The sequence below is a fragment of the Plectropomus leopardus genome, chromosome 16 (assembly GCF_008729295.1).
Source record: "Plectropomus leopardus isolate mb chromosome 16, YSFRI_Pleo_2.0, whole genome shotgun sequence".
Classification (NCBI taxonomy): domain Eukaryota; kingdom Metazoa; phylum Chordata; class Actinopteri; order Perciformes; family Serranidae; genus Plectropomus; species Plectropomus leopardus.
The window spans coordinates 5073913-5100969 of NC_056478.1; the positions used below are offsets into that span (position 1 = coordinate 5073913).

Here is a 27057-nt window from a genome sequence, read left to right on the forward strand (position 1 = left end):
ATCAAAGGCTACAGCTCTCTTGCAGTTATACAAACAAGAATATAAACAGGCAGTACTTCCAAATGTAAAAGTCTATTCCACCTTTTCTAAAACAGGTCTCGTAATGGAAAATCTTGCAAGAGGTACATGTAAAGCTTTGAAGTTCAATGACCTGATAACGTACCGATGGCGGCCAGAAACTGAGGTTTCACAGACACCTGAAACACATTGTGGCTCGTACGTGATTATTGAGAGGAATTAGTTTTGTATCAGTCCATATGTTGTTTTTTGTTTGTTAATTTTTTTTGAAAACCTGCATAATATACCTTTAAGTACAGTACTTGAGTAAATGTACTAAGTTGCTCTCTACCACCAGCCAAATGTTCAGGCTTGAAAGTGCTAAGAAGCAGAGTTTATAGTCCTAGAAACTACTGGAACAATGTTTTCACCTTTTTTTTGTAGTAATTGTAGTTTCATTTCATGGCTTTCATGGACACGTGGTGTGTCACATCCAGGGCTGCACTGGTTCCATGTAAGTGGCATTGTTTGAGTGAAGCCAAGGCAAACAGGACGTCTGATCATTAGTGTATCACTTCCCAACAACAACAGTAAAAACATGTAGATGGACGCGTGTGGCAGCTGAGAAAGTGGGCTAGTGGATGGAAATTCTTGGCTTAAGATTGGTGTATGAATCACGGTTTCCCTGCTCTTTAAAGAAAGTAAAAGTAGGAAACCTTTAAAGTTTGGTTATGTTTATAGCTGATAAGTTGTAAACTCTGCGGGTTGTGAGTGTATGCGAGTTTATTCAACATCACTGCTGACTTCCTCCATAATGCATTATTAATATCCCTAAACACTGTGATCCAAAAGCAGTGTACCCCATAAATAAATCAGAGATCTTCCTACTTCCAGCCAGCTCCCTTGAGGGGGAGAATATTTGTGTTTAACGCTCAGTTTCCCCCCAGGAAGCTGATTTTAGTGTTGAAAGTGTAAACTTTGGAGCTGTTACATCAACAGAGTGTGTAATGCTCCGTGCCCATCCTCACGGTCACTAACAAGCTCAGCTAAGCAGATTCTTCCATGGTGAATTTTGAGCAAGATTTTGTTTTCTAAAACTGCCATAAATCTACATTTTGAATTACTCACTCCAGTAAACAGCGTCAGTGTTTTCTTCCTGTAATGAGCTAATTTGTCTCCAAACTGTAAAATATGGCTGTAATGGCACATTCCTTAGCCACAAAGGAACATTTTGGAACTTGAAAGTATTTGTTTTCAGAATTTTCTCTTGCGGAAACAGTTTCCTCTAACCGATTGTGCGTCCATTCAACTGAGTATTACTTCATTCTGTAAAAACCTCTCTCATGAACTTGTGTTTTCATCTTTCTTTTCATGCCTCTGTGGCTGCAATCATCTTATCCTGAAGCGTTATGTTTTCAGTCTGTTCTTCTGTCTGCACATCTCTACAGACGTCCTATTCTCTGAATGTGATATCTCAAAACACCTTCAGGGAATTTCATCAAATTTGGTACAAACTAATTTTGGTGGTTTAAGGTCAAAATCACTGTGACCTCATCTGTCTCATTCTTTTGAGTGTGATTTCTCAAGAGCAACTTTAAAAAAAAAAATGATTTGGAGCAAATGTTCACTTCGACTCAGCAATGAACCTATTCGGTTCGATCAAGTAAAGGTGACTTTTCATCCGTTTGTAAAACACATTCGCATCCCAACTCATAAAATATTGCAGCTTTGGCTTTCCGAGTCCACATGTCATGAGTTAGGTATCCTTTTTTGTTTACGCTCCGGTGTGCCGCTAACAAGATGTCAACAAATGCACATGGTGGGATGATTTGGCACATGATTGTGTCTAGGTAACAATATGTGCAACAACAGCGTGGGTGGTTAGGCTCAGGCAACAAAGACACAAATAAGCTGAGGTGGAGAAAAAAACATCACATTCAGTCAAGAGGAAACACCAGACTCCCAAAACAAAGTCCAGGTTATTGAGATCCATCCACCTCCCCTCCTGCTGTCTTGGGCTCTTTATATTGCATCATTACTGGCAGCGTTGCATCCTGATGCCGACTGGCACGTAACAGTTTCTGTCTCATGTGACGTCACTTCTGCGCATATAGGGCTGATGCAGCAGGTGCCGTCCGGCCACCCGTTGGGTGTCATTCCATGTGCACACGAAAGGTGCCTTTTGGCGACACGCTCTTATGATAAAAGCACTGACAGAGCAGGGCTACTTGTCGAGTTTCAAATGAGAACGGGCTTTCATTCTCATGTAATATCTCCAGAAGGGCTTGAGGTAATTTCCTCAAAACTGGCACAAACATCCCCTTGAACTCAAGGATGAACTGATTAGGATTTGGTGGTTGAAGGTCAAGGGTCAAAGTTACTGTGACCTCACATAACTGTTTGTGGCAGGAAGCAAGAATTCATACACAAATTGTGACAAAATGTCACACGAGTCTAATAAGAGAAATAAATGAAGTAAGGACATTTTATATCCAAATGGTCAAATGTCGACTTTACTGTGCAATGTTCGGCAGACAAAAAATTCTGGGCATTTTTCAATGTCATAACTCAGGAGGGGAGACATTCGGTCAGATGCTGAATTGGTGACATTAATCTTTGGTATCCACCTTGAAACGGTGCTGATTGTATACATTTTTTACTGTATGCTCAGACACGAATGTTAACTGTAAATGCAACTTGACTGGTTCGTGGAAGCGTACAGCTGCTCGGCAGTAACTCTAGTTTTACGTGATCTTATCATTTTTATGACCTCTGTGTTCCTTCTTCCTCCCGTTCAGCTGGAGTCCGGCGTGCCGTTGCCGAGCCCGATGGAGCTGATGGGGAAGATCTTGGTGAAGAACAAGAAGAAACACCACAAGACAGACGGGAGCACCAAGAAGAAACTGTCGGAGCAGGTTTCCAACACCTACAGCGATTCTTCCAGCGTGTGTGAGCCCTCCTCCCCCAGCGCAGGTACGGCACACACAGTCACATCCTGCAAACATCAAGTCACACTGGGACCATTGAGCTATGATGTTTCAGATGTAAAATGTAGCCTGACCGTCGGGGTCCATCTGTAATATGGACCAGCACCTCTACGCCGTCCAGAAACTGAATCTCTGGAGCGAAACAGAGCTATTGTTTATCATTCATCATTTTCATGGCCCTCTCCATCAGCTGAAGGTATTATTGGCTGGTGCATACACTCCCTGTCAGGCGTATACACTGCTAGTCACTGGGGCGTCTTAAACACGGGCCAGTAGTGGCTGTCAGTGTGTTGTGTGTGTGCATGCCGCTGTGTGTGTATAACTGCCTGTGGAACTTTTATATGTCTGAATTTATGGTGTTTTATATTTTCACAGCTGCTCTCTGATTTTAGTTTTTCTGAATCTTTAATATCTGCATTGGAGTTGGCTACACTGCACGTGTTCTTCTAGTGTGTGTGTGTGTGTGTGTGTGTGTGTGTGTGTGTGTGTGTGTGTGTGTGTTTGTGTGTGTGTGTGTGTGTGTGTGTGTGTGTGTGTGTGTGTGTGTCTGTGTTTGCATATCCTTTTTTTGCACTCTACATTTCCCAGTATTTATTTATGTTTGTACATAAAGGGTATCATTCAGTTGTAACTTGCGATAGACTTTGCAATCCATCACCTTTAGGTCTCTGTGGAAGCTGAGCTGCAGCTTCATGCTTACACTAACACACACTGCCCCCTGATGTACGACAAAAGGCAGCACAAGTGTTTGACTCTTAAATAAAAGGAGAAATTGGTTTTGTAAGGTGGGGCACAGTGACATCTGTGGTTCTTCAAAAAAAATAAATAAAAATATTTAGAAATATTATCATATCCTGGGAAATATTAAAATAGATAAAATTAAGTGGGATATTATTTGGGGAAAGCTGTGAGGGTAGTTTTCTCCACAAAGTACATCCCAAATGTCTTTCTAAATTTCCTGAAGAGCCTTTCAATATACATCAGATTTTTCCAAGCTGTTAATTACTGCTGATGATTTTGGTTTTTTTCCACACAGGTTCGACCAAAGAGGAGATGGCAGATTCCTCGCAGCCTTCGGAGGGTGCCGAGCTCAGCCTGAGGCCACAGGGCAGAAAGTCTATTGGTGAGTCATGCACAAAACACAACCTCAGACTCTGCGGGGAAGCTTTAGCAGAGCTCGACCATCACGCCGCTCAAATTAATTTCCTCAGTCAGTGTGACCTCAGATTTGGTGGGAAATCTTTAGAAGATTTCTCATTATGTGGGCGCAGAGGATGGGTCAGCTCGACCAGAACAATATTAAAATTAATTTCCTCAGTCACTACGAGCTCCGGGGTTTGGAGCTGTCAGTGTGAGGTTATTTGTGTCCCTTCTGTCGATGTAATAGATTCAACTGATCCCACATTAAAACTAGTTTTATTATAATTAATTAGATTTCAAACCAGTCTGCATAACATTTAGCATAAACATGTGGAAATGTCATTTCAGTTTGCACACGTTTAGCTTTGGTTCGTTTAGCTTCATTTATGGTGTTTATCTGTGACCATACTTGTGACTCATATTTCAGGTGAGGTGGAGGCAGAAAGTGAAGATGAAGATGACGATGATGATGACTGTAAAAAAGGCTCAATGGATGAGGTGTGTATCTTATAAATGTCATTCAGTTCAAAAACTAATACAAAAATAGTAATAATGCAGATCTATACAGCATTACTATTTGCTTGTTATGTGCTGATGCTGCCCTCTAGTGTACATATATAATAATGCTTTTTATTTCTTTTCATGTGTCTCCAAAATCCTGAATAATAGGTCTTCAGAGATTATTTTGTCATGACACATCCTTCTCGTTGTTTTCAAGGATTATAAAAAATCTTTTGTTGCAGGTATACTCTGGAGGATTTTCCAAAAAAGTCTATATGCACTTATACAGAAGTAATGCCTCTCAATCAACACTTATGACTCACTATAAGTGAGTGTTGGTATTTCTATCTGCAGAGACACTGCACAGAAAAAATGCATAAATATAACGAACAAGACTGAATCTTAGGTTGACTTGGCTTTTGCTGGTTTATTGTTTACAAATAGCAACTGGAAATTTCTGCATAGTAGACCCAAAAGTCATGTAATTTATCAAGCTTTTTTTACAGGTCTGGAAAGTTATGGAATTAGAATAAATCATCAAAAGTTTTATTATGGGTCCTTAAAAAGTCAAAAATAATTTTTGAAAATGTTGTCTGTGAAAATATGTGGGATCCCTGTATACTTTTAAAGCTTCGTGCTGCATTATATTTAGACTTTTGTATTTGTGTATGTGTTTCCGTACACAGGGCACAGCAGGCAGTGAGGCTTTTGCCACAGAGGAAATGTCCAACCTGGTCATCTACATCCAGCCAGTCAAGTTTAACAGCTTTGAGGCTTCCAAAAGTGAGTAAGACATAGCTGAAGGCATTTACATGCAAATTAACTTACTGAACAAGCTAAGTATTGGATAAAAACCCTTAAAAAATAAATGTCGACTCCACACATCAGCTCTGTAGTAATGATGTCTTTTTTATATGCATCTGCCCGCAGAGATCAATCGCAGCTACCAGATGTCGTCCTTCGTAGAGACCAAAGCGTTGGAGCAACTGACCAAATCTCCTGTGGAGTTTGTGGAGTATCCTTTTTCAGTTTTACTTTTTTCCCTAATTTAAATCACAATCTTTGAATCTGATTTGTATTCTGTTCTCCGAGCTGTGGCTGCAGTGCTAAAACTGCATCACATCTCATTACATTCCTCATGGTCATCTGCTCTTCTTCACTTCACTCATGTGGAATCATCTTGTTAATAAAAGAAATGATGAGATGGAGCGACCTCCAGCTCACCTGGTAGAGCGTGCGTCTCCATGAGTCCCAGGCAGCAGCCGGGTTTGATTCCAACATGTGGCTCTGTGCTAAAAGTCACCCCCCTCTTTCTCTCTCGACAATCTTTCCTGTCAATCTTCAGCTGTCCTGTCATTTAATGCAAAAAACGACCCCCAAAACTCTTTCAAAAAAAGTAATAATGACTTAATAATGATATACATAGAGTTTTGCGTTGATGTATGCAGAGAGACGGTCTACAAAGTGCAACTCTAAAAAGAGATACTAAAAACATTATCAGTAATTTTTAACTCTTTTGATGTCAAATGTCTCCAAAACCACTTCTCACAGTATACATGGTCTCCTGTTGGTTATACTGTAATATTTGATTTGAGACAAAAAGGATTTTGCCTAATATGATGATTTTTTCTTCAATAAATATTAAATAAAGTTACTCTTTTACACTGTAGTGTCCCAAAATATTCAGCCTCACTTTCAGAAAGAAATAAATTAATTATTACGTGCCCGTCTTCTGAAATGTTAAAGACAGGGAGACTTGTAAACTGTGACACTGTTTGAATTTAGCTGTAATTTTCTTTGAATTTAAATGGAAACAAAGTTTTGTCAGCATTCAGCAGTTATTCTGAGGCACTTATATTATGTAAATAAATCATTTGCTATTCCTGATTTATGCTTTTTCTAATGTCTTTTTACACCATACAGGTGTTAAAACATTTAATACATATATATGCAGCTTCATGCACACATGAAATGATGGTTGGGTTCAGTATTACCTGAAATAAGTCTTCGCTCTTCTCCCCTCAGTAGTACAGTTGTAGCAGTAGTTAGTAGTGAGCATTAGTGGTAGTATTAACAGTACCAGTTGTATTTTCTAATGCAGGCGTTGCAGCATTGTCCTTAACCGCGTCTGTTCAGATACAACAAACTGCAGCTGAGCAGGATTTACCCTAAAGGCACCCGAGTGGATTCATCCAACTACAACCCTCAGCTCTTCTGGAACGCCGGCTGTCAGCTGGTGGCTCTCAACTTCCAAACCATCGGTGAGCGAGGATAATGAAAGACATTTTAATTTAGAATTTTAAATAGTGTAAATGCCTTATTCCTTCACATTTTGTCTTCATGTTTTAAATGCTGGATAATTAAAATAAATGATATTAAAGTAAACTCATGTTATTCTGTCATCACTCCACAGATTTGTCCATGCAGTTGAATTTGGGCATGTATGAGTACAACGGGAAATGTGGCTACAGGCTCAAACCGGAGTTTATGCGGCGGCCGGACAAACACTTTGACCCTTTCACTGAGAGCACAGTGGACGGGATTGTAGCCAACACACTGTCTGTGAAGGTGTGTGTGTGTGTGTATGTTTGTGTTGTCTTTTTGTGTTTTTCTATGCTGTTGCAGTGTGTTTGATCATTTTTCTCTCTCTTGCTTTCTTGTTTTTTTCCTGTTCTGTCCGTCCAGATCATCTCAGGCCAGTTCCTGTCAGATAAGAAAGTAGGCACGTACGTGGAGATCGACATGTTTGGTTTACCGGTGGATACCAAGAGAAAAGCGTTCAAGACCAAGACGTCTCAAGGCAACGCCATCAACCCGGTCTGGGAAGAGGAGGCCATTGTCTTCAAGAAGGTCAGAATTTTTTTTTTCTTTAGCTTTCAGTATATCTTTCCATAATGCAGAGAACAAATTTGCTGCAAACACAAATTCATCGTGACTCTATGTCCTAAAGCATGAAATCAAATTTGAGGCGCTTTCAATAAGAAATTGTATCAATGTCTTTTGATTTTGTGAGCTCACTTAGGGTACTGAAACAAACACAATTCTGGAAATGAACAGGCATACACGGTATATGGACTTACATTTATAATTGCACAAGGTAGCAACTAAAAGGTTTAAGCAATGGAATCACATGGAATAAAAAACATGAAATATTTCCACAGGAAAATGTAGCAAAACAGCAATATAGTGGTGTAATTTTCATGTAAAAATAAGTACATTTTATACATTTTCTCCAGGTTGTTTTGCCCACACTTGCATCATTAAGGATAGCCGTGTTTGAAGAAGGAGGGAAGTTCATCGGCCATCGCATCATTCCTGTTTCAGCCATCCGTCCAGGTGACGAAGATTTGTTCAACACAGCTCTTACTGTAGCCGATTATCTAAAAACTCATTTCAATGTGATGACTACACTTTTCTGCCCAAATGGTCTTATATATCAGTTACTCACCTCGTGTTACGTTGAATTTGCAAAGAAAACTTTGTTTTTCTCACATGCCTAAGTGAAGGAAGAATAGAGAAAATTATTGATAAATTGAAGTCGTAAGAGTCAACAACAAGGATTTAACAACAGTAAAACTATATACTGCCTCGATCAGTTAGTTTGGGTTCCTGTGTGACTTAGTTGTTTTAAAGCGTTAGTTTGGATTTACCAAAGTCACACAATAACACAAACAAACAAACAGATGGAGGCAGCAGTATACCAGCAGATCCTGTGTTCAGCGACATAAAACTTCAGTTTTTGTCAATGGAGCCTTGCTTTGAAGAGAGCATAGCAAAGATTCAGTTTTTGTTCAGTTCCCCATCAGAAAAGGCTGTTTGGGAAGTACCAAACACACGAGTGGAAAAACGAGACTTGGATTATACTTAAGGAGTGGGCTGAGAGTTTGTACACTGATTTTTCGATGTAGTTTTGCTGTTGTTAAACTTGACCCCTATTCATTCTTTGTTCCCCGCGGAGGCATGCGAGAAAACTAATTTTTCTGCACAAATTCAATGTAAGATGGGGTGAGTAATTGATATGCAAACTGTCATGCGGAGGATGAAGTATTCCTTTAATTCCACTTTTCTTCACCAGGTTGAGAATAGAGAAAATATGAAAAAGCAAAAGCATATAAGCACTTACATTTTAAAAATACACCATTAGAAACCATGGAAACATTAGGAAGAGGGCAGAGGAAGTGCAGAAACAATTACATGTAGAATTTGTGTAAATGTTTTTTACAAGCTGTGTTTTTCCTGACGTGTGTTTGATTATCTGGATGCTTTGCTGCACTGATGTGGGTTGAATTGTTACGTGTGAAGTGACTGACCGTCAGTGTGACTCTGCAGGCTATCACTACATCAGTCTAAGGAACGAGAAGAACCAGTCTCTGACTCTGCCGGCTCTGTTTGTGTACGTAGAAGTAAAGGACTACGTACCAGACACATTCGCAGGTAAGTCCAGTGATTATATTAAAAAAACCAAAAATGAAATGTCAAGAGTTATGTTCAGTATGAAAAAATATCTGCTCTGTTTTCTTCCTGTTCCTCAGACGTCATAGAAGCCTTGTCCAATCCCATCCGCTACGTCAACCTGATGGAGCAGAGAGCCAATCAGCTGGCTGCACTCACGCTGGAGGAGGGAGGAGAGGAGGAGGGCGACAAAGAGGTGTGTGTGTGTGTGTGTGTGTGCGCGAGCGCGCTCTCTTCTCTCCATCACACATGCAGGACACCGCATGTGTGTGTGCTCACTATTGTTTTTGTGTGTAAAGCTTTGTTCCACTGATCAGTTGCTGATTGTGATGAGCGCTCCCTCGGCCAGCTGGCCACCCGCCTCATCGTCAGGAACTAACTGCTTTAGAAATTTAAAACAGATGGTGGAAAGAAAGAGAAGATGGAGACAGAGTGGAGTTCCCTCTCTGCAGCATTAAGATGAAATGTAGACAGAAGCTGCATGAGGAGATTTTTAATAAGATAAGATAGTCCTTTGTTAGTCCCTCAATGGGAAAATTTGCATTATTACAGCAGCAAAGGGATATCAAAGTGAGGTTTGTACGAGATAAATAAAGCGAAAAGAACAATATAAACAAAACGGAAACTCAACAATTAAAAAAAAGTATTTACACCAATTACACATGGATAATTGCACACTGTGATAAAAATAATCATAAAAAATATCACCGCATTTTAAAGCCGAACCCTCCGCCAGCAGCTTTGTTCTGTAGTGAAAGGATGGATTATGAACCACGGCTTGTTTCCAGCCCAGATCCCCACAGATGTTATCAACAGGCTTTTGTTTGGGCCATTTTTCATTCTTAGTTGCACTGTGATAAACTGCACTGCAGCCACAGCTGTAGCTGGATAATTGCTGCATTTCATCAAAACTCCTCCAGCATCCATCTGCAGGCTCTGATTCTTGGTTTCCTCTGTCATTGTTACTCTGTGTACTTTCATACTTTCAGGTGTTAAATGTTTGTAGGGAGTGTGTAGATGCAAGATGTCAAAAATCAACACACTGTTCTACAAATCTGTTTACTAGACCCCATTTCCAGCAAAGGCTTTCTGTATATCACCTTTGGAGCTGTTTAAATGGAGTCTGGTTGATTTGACAATAGTGATTTCAGGGTTGTTTCTGCTTGAGTTAAAAGAATCGTACCCTTATTAAAAAGGTCTGTCTCCATATGGATCCTTTCCATAATGTTGTTTGACACTTAAAACAACAATCTGAACATGTCAGTGGCAAAAACAAACACTTTTGGTGGACGGTCATTCACAGTGTGAACATACCCCAAGTGGTTACGTTGAAGCCTGACTCGCTGTCTCGCTCAATACTGGACAAAAAATTGTTGTTCTCATTAATAATAATAACTTTATTTATACAGCACCTTTAAATAGCAGTTGTTTACAAAGTGCTTTGACAGACAAAGTAAAGGCAGGAATTCAGAGCATAAAAAAATAAACATCAACAAACGTGCCAGACAGAGAAAGGTCCAGAAAAGTCAGACAAGGCCAGAAAAAATGTGAACATAAAAGGTCAACAAGAATAAAGCAAATAAAAGGAATCAAAGTTAGAAAACCGGCAGATCTTGAGAGGCAGTTAGAGTGCTAAATGAACAAAGTTTGAAAAAATATAAGAATAAACAGTAAGATAAGATAAAAATTATATAAGAAATGGGGTGCTTGATGCCTCAGTTGGTAGAGCAGGCACCCCATGTACAGAGGCTGTGTCCTCGCTGCAGCGGCCGCGGGTACGAGTCCGGCTTTGGCCCTTTGCTGCATGTCATCCCTTCCTTCTCTCCTCTTTTTATGCTATATTTTCCAAATTTCAAATAAAGGCATTGAAAAAGCACAAAAAATATATCTTAAAAAAATAGATAAATAGATTAATAAATAATATAAGAGATCATTTTAGAACGACATCACATCAGCTGGGATAAAACAAAGATAAGAAGATAAAAACAGATGAATAAGAAAAAGATGAACAAGAAGATAAATTAAAACATGAAAAGATGGTAAAAACAGGACAAAACAAGGATACGGATAAATAGAGTAAGAGCAGCAAAATGAATAGAGGAAGCGAGATAAAAAATGAATCACTGAATGAATAAATAAATAAAGGTGACATCACATAAAAGCAAGTCTGTAAAAGTGAGTTTGAAACAGTCACTGATTTTGCGAGCTGTATCTCATTAGTCACTTACACACAAAAACACAGGAAAATAGGGTCATTGTTAAAAAAATACCAAACTCCCCCTTTATCTCTAACCCTGTCCTGTGCACCAAGAATCTCCAAACTACTCCTCACACTGAAAGCACACTCTAACAAACCTGGTGAATATCTGAATATATGATTTGATTCCCCCAAACACATGATATGAGCCAACAACATGACATCAAACCAGAGTTGCCAGTGACCTTTAACTTCAGCACAGACTGCAGTTTGTAACCTAAATGCCAAGAAGCTCAGAAAGTTTTAACAAGTCCTGTCTGCGTGACCTTCTGCTTTGTTCTCAGTGACATATCAGAGGGAAGATTTCACTGTGAACTTTTCACACTGATGGTCCATCAACATTATAGCAATAGCAGGAGAACGGTAACCGTGTAAGTGCTGCACAGAGAGTAAAGCAGCAGCAATCTTTGTTAACGGTGTCGTTTTGAATGCGCTTGATAGAGAGCGCAGGTAGCGAAGGATTAATGTGGGCGCAGTGCAACAGGGAGCAGGAAAAGGGCTGATATGTGAGAGGAGAGGAAGGACACGGGGTTATCTCGGGTTATAACAAGAGGGGACTGGAAAGAAGGGTTGCTCCTGGGGGGGTTCTTCTATCTGATTTGCAGCTGATATGATTACCCACGAGGACGGCCGACGGAGCGCTGCTTCATGCTGTGGCCATGGCAACAGTCACCGAAAGTGGTGGAGCATGGAAAGGCAGAGCGCAGCGTGTGGAGATAAACGTAGAGAGAGCGGGGAAAGGAGAAGGGAGACGATCTGGATTGTAACACACATTTTAGAGATAAGACGTATAGCGTGAGATTCAGAGGAAGGGAGGGGAAATTAAGATCTGCTGCACAGGAAGTAATGTTCAGAGTGGGTTACCAAAGCTATGTCTACAGACTGTCCTGCAGGACTCAGGTACAACAAAAGACTTCTGAGCACAGATATCACAACTCCTGGAGGTTTTTGTTCCTCAAAAAAAATCGTTTGTGATTGTATTTTCAGCAATGTAATAGGATTTTGGAGGCTTTGTGACACAGAAGGAGACTTTCAGTGAATTTTGTTGGAATTGGTTGAGGCTTAAATCTAAAGGTGACTGTGGTTTTGCCATCAGGGCCCCTTGACTTTGGAACGACCCTCCTTAAGAGATCAGGCTCGATGAATCAGTGACTTCTTTTAAATAATTTCTTAAAACCCACTTTTAGACTTGCCGTCACGTCGTCTTTTAATTGATTTATTTTACTTATTTCATTTATGTTTTATTCATTTTATTTCCTTTTATTTGTGCTTTCATTGCTTTTATTGCTTTGGGGTTTTTTGGTATTTTTGTTATTTTGTTGTTATGATTTTAATTATTTTTATTTAGTATTTTTTTTTTTATTATTTTAGTTAGTATTATTTTATATTTATTTAGTATTTTTTTATTATTTGTACTTAGTATTATTTTATATTTATTTAGTAGTTTTTATTATTTGTACTTAGTATTATTTTAATTTTTTTTATTACTTTTTATTATTGTTGTATATTGACATTATGTGTCTTGTATCTTGCATTATTTGTCCTCTTGTCCTAATTTAATCCTTCCCAGGTTTTGTTTCACTCGTGTTCAGTAAGACTGTTTGGCTGTCTGTAAATATCCTATTTCTGCTTTTGCTTTGATTGTCAAAGCACTTTGTAAACTCTGTTACTGAATGTGGTATAGGATAAAAGTTCTAGTAATAATAACATTATTATTATTATTATTATTATTATTTTATTGAAACAATTGTGAAGGCACCAGAGAAATTTTTGTGGTATTTGTGACAAATTTTACAATATCTGATTTTGTAAATAACTCTGTACCCCCACTTACAAACACTGACAAGGTAAATAAATGCCTGTTAGTTTTGCTGTACTTCACATGTTAGAAGCTCAGGCAATCTTTCATGTGATTGACAGGTGGAGGCAGGAAGTGACGCCCCCTCAGAATCTAAGGTGGACCAGAGGGCGACGTTACCTGCAGAGAACGGACTGAGCCACACACCCATAATCGCCCCGAAACCCCCTTCACTGGTTGGCCATCAGCCCCAGTCTGCAGGTACTGTATAAACAAGCAGCCTCCAAATCCCATCATCATATTTTCATAACTAAAATGTCACCTGAAGTTCTTAGACAAGAAAATACAGTATGAAGTTTGCTTCAGTAGATATGCAAACCCTGTAATTTTGAATTTGTGTGAAATGTTGCCAACGATCTTCTTTTATTAAATCAAGATCATACATCGATAGTTTAGTTGCTAATGTCCTGTGATCAACAACTGAAAATATGTTAACCTATATACTTTTTATTGTAATATTTTTACTGGCAAATTAGCATGTGACTTTGTTTATGGTTTCCAGGCTCATTAAAACCATCAGTGAAGACTGAAGACATCATTCAGAGTGTCCTCACTGGTAAGGTTTTTGTTCCTAAACTTCCTCCTTGAGCACTTGCAAGAATATTGAGTAAATTGATTTTTCATTAATTTACTTTGTTTATATGTGAATGATTTATGACTTAATAATATATTTTTGTAGTTACGTTTCCAAGATAAAGGTATTTTTAGACTTACTAATTAGAGCTACCATCACCCAAAATATTTTCAGTAATGGTTTCATTTTTTTTAATAAATTCATCATCACAGAAGACTGCAATATTGCACTCAGATTTTTTTCAAAGTTTGAAAGGCTTAATGAATCAGTAGAAAACCTATTTTTTCAATGTAATTTGTAGTTGGTGCCTTTTGTGTTCTTTTGTGTTAGATGTTGCACTTGTTTCATGAAAATGGAAATAATTTCCTTTCACTTTATTAATTCAGCAAGTAATTCATTGTATTTTAGCAGTAAACTGAAAGTAGAACTGAGTACACTTTAGTTTCTGTTTATTTATCACAAGTAATATTGTTGCGATATTCAATAACAATATCGAATATTGTTTCCTCTTATAGTGCAGCCCTAGTTTCATCATGAGCTGGTATTGCACGAATATCTTTTGTTTATTTATTTTTTTTCTTAGAAATGTATGTTTATCCATACAAAAATCGTAGTGGTTTAGGAAATTCACAAGAAAAAAATGACAGTATCCTGTAACATAGTTCATACTGTATGTGTTAGAAAAACAGTGCTCATAACTGTCTTTAGATATAATGTGATAACGGTGTTGTTATATAAGTTGCTCCAATGCAACTTCTAAAACTGCTGATAATCTCAGCAGCCAAGCAGTTGCTTAGCAGCAACGTCATGCATGTTTATGTGCTGCATATCCAAAATATAAATAAAAACTCATTTGCATTTTTTCCAGTTAAACTAGGTTTTTACAGCATGTCCTGTGCGTCACCTTTTTCTGTTGGTCCTGCCTTTAGAATTCGAGGCTCAGACGTTGGAGGAGTTGAAGCAGCAGAAGGGTTTTGTCCGAGAGCAGAGGAAACAGTACAAGGAGATGAAGGAGCTGGTTCGGAAACACCATCGCAAGACCAGCGAGCTGATCAAGGAGCACACGGCCGTGTGTCCGAGCTGCAGAGCCAGCACCAGCGGCGGCGCTCTGCCCTGCAGAAGAGCCACAAACGAGACGGTAAGAAAAGGTAGGTAGCCCTCCTCTTCTCCTCTTCAAACTGTCCCAGTTAAAGTCTGCCCCTTTTCTCTCCGTTTATCTGCACCAAAACGAAATCCACTATAAAGACATCAACACAACGAGGAAAAAACAGGCGTTCATTTTTCAACCAACAGGCCAAATGTACACACAGTTATGTTATTCAAACAAAGCTACAGTCAGCAGTTAACATTTTAACAATATTTTGTATGAAAACAGAAAGTATTTCTATTTTCTTAGTCTCTGTTTTAGTTGAAAGTCATTCTGGAAAATGGAGTAAAAATACTATCTAAAATAATAATAGATGCGGTACATTATTTCCCTATCTTTTTATTTAATTTCTCTCCTTATTTATCTGTTTATTTATTTTCTTTCTACATGATTGAAAGGTCATCATGTTCATTGGTTGTGTATTTTTTTTTCTAAGTTCACATAAACCAATAAAAATAGAATTAAAAAATAATAATAATAATACAGCACACTGAAAAATAACTCAGAGTTCCTCTTGAAAAGCATATATATACAGTGATGGTATAAGAACTTTCTTTTCCCTCTCCAATCCTTTCTTTCAATCTTTCATCTACAAAAATACACAATACATCATGCATTTTTAAACCCATAATAAACTCCACTTTTGCATATTGTGTTGCTCCAAAACAAACAGTGAAGGGCAGAAATCGCCTCTCGAGAAAGAAAAGCAAGGCTGAGCTGTGTGTGGAATAAGAATGAGTGGAAAAGGCTTCCTCCGAGCCTCGGGGACTTGAACCGGCCCCTCAGGAGTCCATCAAACTCTGAAGCAGCAGTGCTCAGCAGACAGCACAGATTAGAGACCTCTCAGACAGTGTGGAGCTGCATGAGACAGATAACACATTTCAACCAAGTTGCTTCGAGGTAGAGATAAGTGCATCGGCTCCTGGAAAAGTTTTATTTGATGACCAGTAGCTGTCATGAGGCCGTCCTTCTGAATATCTGTTTCTAATCCTCTGACTACAGAAGTTTTATATGAAGACGCATATGCAGTCATTTACAATGTCCAGTTATATAATGAGTAAAGACCTCCTGACTGAAAAAGGAGTATCTTTTTTATATTTTATTTAGTTTTAATTACAGAAAAGTAACATATAAAAAACCAAACAAGCCACATATACACAAAAAACAACAGGACAGTACAATTTCTTAAAAGGAGTGGGTACAAGTAAAACGTATATATCCCTACCCCTTTCTCACTGTTTTCTTTATTATTATTTCAACAAATTCTTAAACTTATTTACAACTAGTGTAAAACAACCATCCCCAGTTTACTTACCACAAAATGAAATAAACCAATAACTTTCTCAGGTTGATTTAAATCCAAATATCTCCTGGTGTTACAGAATAAATAGAAACACCTTTAACACAGCCTTTCCTTATCCATATACCTGCCAAAAATATCTTTATTGTATAGTTTTTTAACTGATTTATGTTCGTGCTTTGTTTCAATCCCTCACCCACCCCACCCCACAAGTCCTAATGACGCTCTTCCGAACAGAAAGACTCTTTTTAGTTGTGCACATACATTGTTCTCAAAAATAATTCTCCTCTGAAATTATTGCTCCCCTCCCCGTCACAAAACGTTTTTTGAATATTGCCCGGAACTGAATTATTTGTTGCTCTAAACTTTATTATTGACATTTTAAATTTGACCAGATCTATAAATTTCAATGTGAGTGACTTTAAAAACAGTGTGTTGATGTGCTCCTTATCCCACATTATGCACTATCCTGATTTCTCTCTTTTGAAGCATGCATGTCGGTTGTAAAAGAGTCTCATGCAACAAGGACGCCATTTAATCAGTGAAAATTGATTTGAATTGTCCTGCAGACACAGTGTGCTGTTTCAAATTCTCTCTAGGTGTAAACCTGAGACTAATTCCCTAAGCCATCTAGAGAAACAGGGAGTGCAGATATCCTTGCAACCAAGAATTATTCTCTTAGCTGCAAACATCAGGGTCTTCTGTGCAGCACGCGGCAATACAAGACACCAATTAATGCATCAAGTTCAGTGGTGGTATCTTAATGTGCGGATGTTCTGTTCGTGTGTGTGTGTGTGTGTGTGTGTGTGTGTGTGTCGTTAGTCGGTCCGAACACTCTCTGTCGGCCTTGGACCAGGAGCTGAGCGATCTGGATCAGGAGTGCAGCCAGAGGCTCGCAGAGCTGAAGGAGCAGCAGCAGCAACAGCTCCTCACACTCCGCCAGGAGCAGTACTACAGCGAAAAGTACCAGAAACGAGAACACATCAAGCAGGTACTCACAAAACACACACAGCAAATACACACATATACACAGTAAATGTGGGGGCGGCTGGTTTGGCTGGTGGTTAGGTAAATAGTGAATAAAAGGACTGCAACAAATCTGTCTCTTCTTGTCAACACCTGATTTCCAAAGTCCTCCTACTGACACTGCTGACATTACAGATTATGTGCAAATTATTTTTTGACTTATTTTTGAATTCCTTCTGTTTGATAAGACAAACATCTTGTATCACGTACATATAATAGATTACAAAACTCCAAACCCAGTTTCACTGCCCTGGTCAAGAGAAAAATGGGAGAGGAAAGCGGGTCTGAAGATATCTGAGGGTAACTGGAATGATATTTGTGAGGGTCAAGCCACCGACTCAAGATCCTGACAGGAGTTCTGTTGGAAACACATAATACGATATTTTGTGAATCCAAAATAAAATGTATACAACAGGGTTCTCAGGGGCAGAATTAATGTTGGGGGCTGTGTGGTAAACCGATGACGCAGATCACTTTCATATTTTTTTAAAACTGCCCACTATTGGCAAGAGATTACCAAAGGAATAAGCAACATTTTTGGAGCTAAGTTGATTGTTCTCTTGTCAGATTATACTTGGGCAAACCCCCTGACCCCCTCATTCCCCAGGACAAACATCTTTTTAAAGTACTTTTGGCTGCGAGCAAGAAAGCCGTCAGGGAAATGGGTGCAGAAAAGCCCCCCTTCAAAGGATACGAAGGACTGGATAACAATTGTTAACAAAGTTGATTGCATTATGAAAATCACGTTTTCTTTAAAACTGCAATTTCCATTGCATTCCTTCCATTTGCGTGTACATGCAACTGTTCAATTCCCCCTAGAGCCTTATTAAACCCTTGTGCATTTTGGAGTGAAATTCCCTAATAATTGGCAAAACTGTGAGAACAAACATTGAAATTCATCTCATGTCAGCTCCAGCCCAAATTATGCTGTTCCCCAAAGGCCTATAAAGTATTTATGATTACAGTTAGGTATGTACTGCACATATATGGATTCAGAGCTTTAAGTTGTACTCCAAATATCAGATTTCCTTCTCAGTCTGTGCGTCTGCTAGCTGCCTATTTATGGCCTCCAAACTTTGTTTGTCTCAACTGAGCTTGTGCGCCGTCATTAAAGGGGACCTATTATGGTTTTCCTTATTTTCTCTCTCTCTTCCTATATATATATATATATGGTGTATGTGTGTGTGTGAAACTTGGCCAAAGTTTGAAATAATGAGGCAAACTTATGTAAACTTAGTGGTCATTAGAGGAACTGCAGGTTTTTTGCACTTCTGCATTGGCTTCATTTTTCAGTCTTGGAGGTTGTCCCTTAGTAAAAACCCAAAATAAGTTTAAACTTGAAAATGAGCACAATAGGTCCACTTAACATTGATTATCATGCATCACGTACACAATATACAGTATGTACTGTTTGCAGCAAGACTTACACATTCAGGAGCTTCCCAGCTAGCAATTTTTGGTTCTAAAAATGTTCTGCGGATGGTACAGTGCACAGTGCAATGTTTTAGTAGCATATTCAGCGGCTAGATTTTATTTTTAGTTCCCAGAACATACTTCATTAAAATTAGGGTAAGATTCTTTATAAACATCAAAAAATGTTTGTTTTTTTGTTAACGTATCACATTACATTATATTTTCATTTTTCTAAAAATTGTCAAAATAGTTTGAATCGTTGCTATGGAAACATTCTTCTTTTGCTCTTGTTTAACATTGTGGGAATGTTTCATTAAAGATAGTTATAATGTTACGTCAACATTTAACCTTACAGGAACATTTTTTGAAAACATTCTTTTAACATCAGATTAAAATGTTTTCTTTGAAACATCATCACAACTAGCAGGTAACGTTGCTGTGGGAACATTTCCTGCTTGCAGGGTCACTTAAGTCGAAAACGCTGACCGCCTTAAATCTCAGAAAGGCAAACAGACTAACGGCTAAACAGATGAATGCTGCTGTAAACTCCCCGTCAGCGTCTCATTTAGAGTATTACAGCCGTCTTTCTGCTGCCTCTGCACACGTTCTGTTGTTTATTGTGGAAAACTGAATCTCTTCTGCTCCAGTACTCCTGCACAGACAGCACAGCTGAGGTGTCCCGAAGGTTCATTCAAGCAAAACACAACAAGCATAAATGAGATTGTGTGTTGCCTCCCTGATCTGAATGTTGTTTAATTATGATCTCAACATGTAGCTTGAAGTAACATGACCAAAACAATCAAGACTGAAAAGCAGATGTGTGTTGTTTCACTTTACTCTATTTCTTGTGTCAAATTCTGACTCTCTCTTTATGTTTCTGTCTCTGCAGCTGGTTGAGAAGCTGACCACTATAGCAGAGGAGTGCCAGAGTGCTCAGCTCAAAAAGCTCAGAGACATCTGTGAGAAGTAAGACTGTTAACCATGCACACACACACACACACATTCATATAAACAAAAACGGATCCCACATTTTCATTCTTTCTATATCCATCTCACCATCTGCAGAGAAAAGAAGGATCTAAAGAAGAAAATGGACAAAAAACGACAAGAGAAGATCAACGAAGCCAAATCTAAAGACAAGAATGTGACAGAGGAGTAAGTGACATGTTTTTGAAGATTTTCATTTGTTATATTTGTGTGACCACTAGATGTCACTAAACACTAAAGATTGAGCTCTGGTGGTTTCACGGTTTGACTGTTGATTAAATTCTTCCCGCAGAGAGAAGCTGGAGATCAACAGATCGTTTGTCAACGAGGTGGTGCAGTACATCAAACGGGTAAGACAGAATATGGCTGTTGTCTCACACTGAATGTATAGTCCATAATAATCACCAAATAAAATGCCAAAAATGCAATTAAATTCAAACATGACTGAAATTTGTATTGACTCCAATGATAAACCACCGCCTACAGTGCTAAAGGATGCTGGCTTATAATTAAGTGAGATTAAAGGAAAACGTAATTTACATTTCTCAACAACAATTCCTTTTTTTGAGCGTCAGGTAAACACTCAAAGCTTTCTGAAACCCATTTTCAGGTTCATAAAACCTTTATTCTATTTGTGAAAATACAAAAGAAATGAGATTTCACTGTGTTTTTCACATGTAGACTGATTTGTACCAGGTCCAGTTCAAAAACCACTATACCTAGACCGGTCAAATCTGGACTAGATTGTCCCAGAGAAGCTAAATATCATCTAAAACACTGTTTCAGGCTTATGAATCCTTTAGTCTATTTGTGAAAATGCAAAAAAGTGAGATTTCACAGTGTTTTTCACATGTAGATTAGACTACAGTCTGAATCAGTGTTTTAGATAATATTAATCCTTTCTAGGATAATCTTGTCCAAATTTGACCTGTGTAAGTATAATGGTGTTTGAGCTGGATATTGTGTTCTACACACAAAAGGCAATAAAATCTCCCTTTTTTTGTATGTTAACAAATAGAATAAAAGTTTCACAAATTCCAAAGTGGGATAGGCTTTTTTGGATTTTTTTTCATAGCAGCTGCTGATTTTAATCAATTCGTCCTTCAGCTCCAAAGATGTAGCAGGATCAAGGACAAATGTAATTTTGTTTTTTAAACTTTGTATAAAAAATGACTGATAAAACTACCTTCTACCTAAAATGTCTAACGTGCATTCACTACAGTTAGAGGTGCAATGTATTGATTCAGAGGCCGACCTCAGTGTACTTAGTGCTAAACATTTATTATTATTATTACTGATGACATGCAATGGCCTCATATTTCCTGTGTTTGTGTGTGTGTTTGTGTATAAAGTTGGAGGACGCACAGAGTAAAAGACAGGAGCGACTACTGGAGAAGCACAAGGATATCCGCCAGCAAATCTTGGATGAAAGGCCGAAGGTAAGACATTTATTTGTTAAATGAAACATAAATGTGAAACAACTCTTGATGTGGGATCTGTTTGTTGATACCGTACACTCTGATATTTTTCATAACTCCATCACATTCTCACCATAGCAGATTTTTTAAGTTGCTGGCCTGTTGCATGGCAGGATCCACAGTCAGGGTTTTAGGGAGCACGGCTCAGCATGTCTTAAATCCTTGCATGTAAAAAACGTAAAATCAAGATATTTTCCCAGTATTAACTGGTGTGGCTAAAATGGTAATCAGGCTAAAGACATTTTTCTTTATTAGATAAAGATATTAAGACCTTTCTTTAGTTGTGGAAAGTAACTAAGTACTACCCAGGTACTCTACTTAAGTATAATTTTGAGGTACTTGTACTTTACTTGAGCATTTCCATTTTATGCTACTTTATTATATTATGCCACTACATCTCAGAGGGAAATATTGTACTTTTTACTTTTTGCTACAATTATTTAATAACATAAGTTTCTAATTATTTTACAAATTAAGATTTTTGCACACAAACCACATGAAAAGATAAAAATGCAGTTAAAACAATTAGTGGATTGATTAAAAAAAAACAATAATTAAAAATAATATAATAATTTTGATTCATTAAATTCAGCTATTTTTTTTTTTTTATTAAGTACTTCTACTTTTTTTATATTTCCTGATTGTGTTTATATATTTCTTTAAAGAAATATTTCACTAAAAGATTAGATCAGATTATTAATATAAATATATATATCAACTAATAAATTATGATATATTATATAAAAACTACCAAGGAGCATATAAGTTTAATAATAATAAGCTCCACCATTACTAACTGCAATGTTAAATGGATAAAAACATTAATGCATCAGTATTTATAATATGATACACATTACTCCAAAATGAGTACTTTTGATACTATCAGTATATTTTAATCCTAATACTTATGTCGCAGTTCCTGCATATCCTCAAAAACTCTAAAAAACATTAGATATATTGATCTACAAGTAAGGCCTTAATTGGTATTAAAATGTCTTAAAATGAGCTGTAGAAAGTCTTAAAAATACTTAAAAATGGGAAGTAGGATCTTTTTTTTTAAAGATTGCATAGTTAAATTTTAAAAATATTTAGCAAAATATTTTTTTATAAATGTACAGATTTTTTAAATTATTATTTTCAGTTTAAGTTATTTTAAAATTTAGAAATGGCGTTTTAAGATTTTATGAGTCTTAGAAATACGTTCAATTTAATTCACCTTGAGCTTCAGGAACTCTGTAATTTCACGTGAGTAAAACCTTAAATGCAGGACTTTTACTTGTAAAGAAGTATATCTGTGCCGTGATATTGCTACTTTTACTTACTAGAATATCTGAGTACTTGATCCACTGCCTGCCTGTTTGGTTGGTTGGTCTTGCCGTGCATGCAGAGTGAAACAGATTTTTTATAGATCTTGTGTCAGAAGTTTGCTCTTTAAAACATTGTTGGACAACAAAGGTGTTTCATAAGCTTCTATAGAAACTCTTTGGTTATGTCAATGTGATTAAATTGTCCTTGAATCAACCTACAGTATATCTGTAATAGAACACTGTCTGTACATTTACGCCACTGGGGGGCGATGTGGTCCAGGTTTAGTGAGGTATGGTTCTTGCACCTCTATGCAAAACTGCCAGATGACCTCTAAATACAAAATCTTTGTCCTGATAGGAGAATATGGTATTAAACCCTGATACCTGCTGAACTTTATATGATTGCATACAGTATGAACAGTATGTGAAAGAGGTGTTTGGTTTGTAAAAACTGGATAATTGCTTTCTGACGTGCAGTAGAGCTCTCTTGCTGTGGCTGCATCAGACCTTGGCTGCCATTATCAATGCGTTTCCAGGATGCTTCTCTGCTACATGGTACATATTCATGGGTTTATTAGGAATTGGATGCTTCAGTGTGCTGATAGGAGTTATAGCATGGCTGCTTCTCCTATATGATTTGCACAGTTCCCGACTTTGTCATTGTGACTGTCATTGTAGGGCGATTGTGCAGCTGAAGAGCATGGTAAGACCATCGTCGCATCCCAGCGTTCAGTATTAATATAGCATCAGTGTGGCATTATTAATATGCAAGCTTCTATACACCTGGGCCTCTGACTGGCAACAAGTGACTGCGCATTGCATCTCTGTACTGGCTGAGACCTGCCAAGCATTAATGCAGTGCAGAATACTGTGTGAATTAATGCAAATATGTGCATTTTTCTGACAAAAAGAGAAGGGCCGTATTGCTGTGAATTTTGGTGTAATCTGCAAAGCATGGCAGCATAACAGTATAACAGGGACAGCAGATTGGCCCATGTGTAGCGAGATCACACCTCAGTCGGCGTGCTCGTATTTGCACATGACGATATGTCCTTGAGGAAGATCATGGATACCAACCAGAGGGAAAGAATGTCACCATTCTTGGTTACAAATAAGGTATATAAAATAACTTACTTAAAGCATGAATGTCTTGGGCTCTGCTGTAACATGTGATGTTGCAAAAGGATATCCAGACCTTTACAGGGGACATAGTTGTGTAACTTGTGAGATATTTGTAATAAGAAACCATTTTACTAATAATGGATAAATAGTTTGCCGTGATTAGAGATGAAACGGTTACAGACGGTTTTAAATCTTAACAGCATAAACATTCTAAATGGGTCCAATTGTATTTCCTGTTTGAATGCTTGTTGATGTAGTAGCTGAGAAAGGAAACTATAAATAAGGAAAAGTCATGACGTCAGTGAAAGCTTTTTAACTTTGCTTTGGAGCCAAACTTGTATGAAGTCAATTTGACTGAAAAATGCTTCCACAAATTTAAAAAAAGTGTATTACATTATGTGGATTGACGTAATTTTTTTATCCAAATGCATGCTTTTGTTTTCCGCATATTGTTCTCCAAACAAATGACGGCTCTGTCCAGCATATAGCTCGACTCAAGCCCCTGTTTGCTCCAAGGTAGCAAAATTTGAATTTTGTCACTGATGACATCATGACATTTCCTTTTTTTTATAGTTTCCTTGTTGGCTAACAGCAAACTGGGACCAAAGCTGTTGCCATAGCACCAGAATAGCAATTAAACTGTTTATTGTGATAAAAATTATCACGGTTATCAGTATTATCATTAAAATATGCTGAAAATATTTTTAGTTTAGTTTGTATGTATGTATATATTATGAATTTCAAAGGCAGTAGAAATTGTCAATCTTAAAAAAAACAAATCCCCAAATAAGATTAGCAGCAAAATGCACTTCTGTTTGCATGAACATTAAAATAAGAATTTGCCAAAATCTTATGTAAACATATGAAACCTATGTCAAATATGCATTAAAGCTACAGTTAGTAACTTTTATGAAAATAACTTATTATATTTGCTGAAACTGTTAACGTACCCTGAAAGACGTTCGTAAGACAGATCGTCTGTGAAAAGATGTCAGAGATGTCCCTCCTCTTCTTGCTACTGCTTCTTATGGCTTTTGTCAGAATCTATCCATCTATTTCGTTAGAATCATTCTCATTTTACAGCTAAACAGTACACTAAAACATGTTTATGAAAACTAGGGCTGTACCCGACTCAGTTGAATCAGATGTGGCCGTTAAATTCAAAATATTCCACTATTCTTTTTTTCCCATATAAAGTTCTACTGTTTGAATGGGGCTCAGTTCAGTGTGACAGCGACATTCATGTGATATAGTAAACAAGCTAACAGTGCTAACAACAGATCGCAAATGCACAACAACATTTTTTGCTGACGTTTGATATCAAACAAAAGCCAGAGACTGTTGTATAAAGTTGTTGCAAGATGTAAATTTTTCACTTCTAAGCAGAAGAGAGGAGATAATATTATCTCAGAGCCATACAGCGCAGTCTGTCTTCTTCTGTGATGCTGCATTGTGTCCGCTGCAGCCTCTGCCAAAGAGTAGTGTGACAGGGAAGAGCACCCACTCTGCAGCAAAGTCTGGGGACCAAAATATCCACAGAGGCACACTGTACAGCACACTGACCAGCAAAAAAAAACAACTGCTCAACTTGAAGCTATCTCAGTCCACTGAGGGGTCTCCGACTGATTCTTCGAATCTCCGACTTTCAGAAGGCAGTCTTACTGAAAACACTTAGATAAGTTAAGATAAGATAAGATAAGATAAGATAAGATAAGATAGTCCTTTATTAGTCCCACATTGGGGAAATTTGCAGTGTTACAGCAGCTATGAGGTACAGGATAAAAATAACAATATAATAGTAAAATATAATTACAAATATAAAAAAATATTGAATAATAAAAACAAGATGCAGAGCAGTGATTAACGTGATTGACAGCTGTGTTGGTTGTTTTCGTTCACATGCAATAAGGCCATTAGAAACCCTACAAGCCAACAGAGTAGGCAGAGGAATATGATTTTTTCACTGATTTTCTGTCTCATTCAGTGCTGTTCAGATATGGTGACAGTTTCAGCAAATGAGACAAACGTTTTAATAAAAGTTACCATCTACAGCTATAACATTAAAGACAGCCTGTCTTTGAAACGCTTACTAAGTCTCTGTGAGTGTGGATGAGGACAAGGGACCTGTGGCATCACTGGGTTTGCCTGCTGCACGCCCACTCTGCAAACAAGGGAACAGCAAAACAAACCCACGTTGCATGCTGCGCCTGCGTCTGGGAGACTGTTGCTAACTTTGTTATTGCTGGACAGTACATCAAAGCCCAGTTACCAGCTTTAATGACAATTAAAATTTGAAATGATAATAGTAACTGTTGGGAATTTTACAACAGTTTATTGTGAAACTGGTAACCGTTTCATCCTTAGTTAGGTCATAACCAATATAATGTCACTAGTGCATCTCCTAAACACAAAGGTACTAACAGTCATTTCTCTTGTTGCAGTTTTCTATTTTTGATCACAAGATTTCTAATCAAATGCAGTAGAAACCATATTACAGCACACTGCCAACATAATCACCATAACTTGCGTGCCAAGGAGATGCTCCGCAGTGATCCTCCTTTCAAGTTTTGACTCTCATTATCAAATGAAGAGCATAGTGTACATTCACCATAATTGTGGAAGTGTTAGTTTTTTCAGAGACAGGCATAAATCAGAAGTGCTGTGTTGGAGACAGCCCCATAACCACCCACTCTCAGAGTGACAGCTCCTCGTTCCTTTGAAATCACATGCAGTTGAGTGTGGGAGGTGCAGTGTCGACACGGAGCCCAGCACCTCACATGCAGAAGGTCTTTCACATTTTTCCACAAAATTGCAGTGTGGAGAAATGAGACTGAAATGCTCATCAGGATGTGGTGTGTTAAATACAGGATAAGACCGTTTCATTTGTCTTTGTAGCCGATTTCTTGTTTAAATCGCTCCAGTTATTCACCTGTGCTCCTCTTCATGTGTTCTTGTGGTGATCACAGTCTGATTTTCGTAGCTGCTTGAGTATTCTAGTGAATAACGAGAATCACAATCATGCAAAGTCACACGAGCTGTATGAAAGAGGATCATCAGGCTCTAATCAGCAGGGAATACATCAGTTTCTTCAGATGGAAGAAAGAGACGCTGCTGTTTTCGTCTGCTGATCACTTCAGCGCTCCAATCAGATTTCATTCTGTGAGCCACCATCATTTCCCACAAAATCGTAACTGATTATCCGTCACCCAACCCGCTGTCACAATCACTTCTCTTAATCAACAGCCGGACATTGGCAAATTTAATTTGCCTCAAGAAGGCTATTACATAGCAATCAACCATCTCTGCAGTATCTGCTCTCATGTAACGACACTCATCTATATGCAAAATATGCAAGAGATGTCAGAGGACACGACTCTGGAGACAGCCAGTAGAAAACGTCCAGGGTTATGTCTGTTACAATAAAACCAGGATGCTACTCACACCGCTGGAACAGCAACTAAAGTTTAGGATTCATTTCTGTTTGGGATTATTAAATATTAAATAGTAAGGA

General features: G+C 38.0%; 1 protein-coding gene across 1 annotated transcript in view; it reads left to right on the forward strand.

The window, feature by feature from the left end:
* Nucleotides 1-27057, forward strand: part of LOC121955489 (1-phosphatidylinositol 4,5-bisphosphate phosphodiesterase beta-1) — a 168812-nt gene that overhangs the window by 125075 nt on the left and 16680 nt on the right. The window contains 20 exon segments of the mRNA XM_042503476.1: nt 2796-2970; nt 4021-4107; nt 4552-4622; nt 5312-5408; nt 5556-5640; nt 6762-6886; nt 7039-7193; nt 7311-7475; nt 7862-7961; nt 8955-9059; nt 9158-9273; nt 13255-13393; nt 13695-13748; nt 14696-14830; nt 14833-14914; nt 17036-17204; nt 19542-19618; nt 19718-19807; nt 19932-19989; nt 20992-21078. Of these exon segments, the coding sequence (XP_042359410.1) occupies nt 2796-2970; nt 4021-4107; nt 4552-4622; nt 5312-5408; nt 5556-5640; nt 6762-6886; nt 7039-7193; nt 7311-7475; nt 7862-7961; nt 8955-9059; nt 9158-9273; nt 13255-13393; nt 13695-13748; nt 14696-14830; nt 14833-14914; nt 17036-17204; nt 19542-19618; nt 19718-19807; nt 19932-19989; nt 20992-21078 (2172 nt within the window).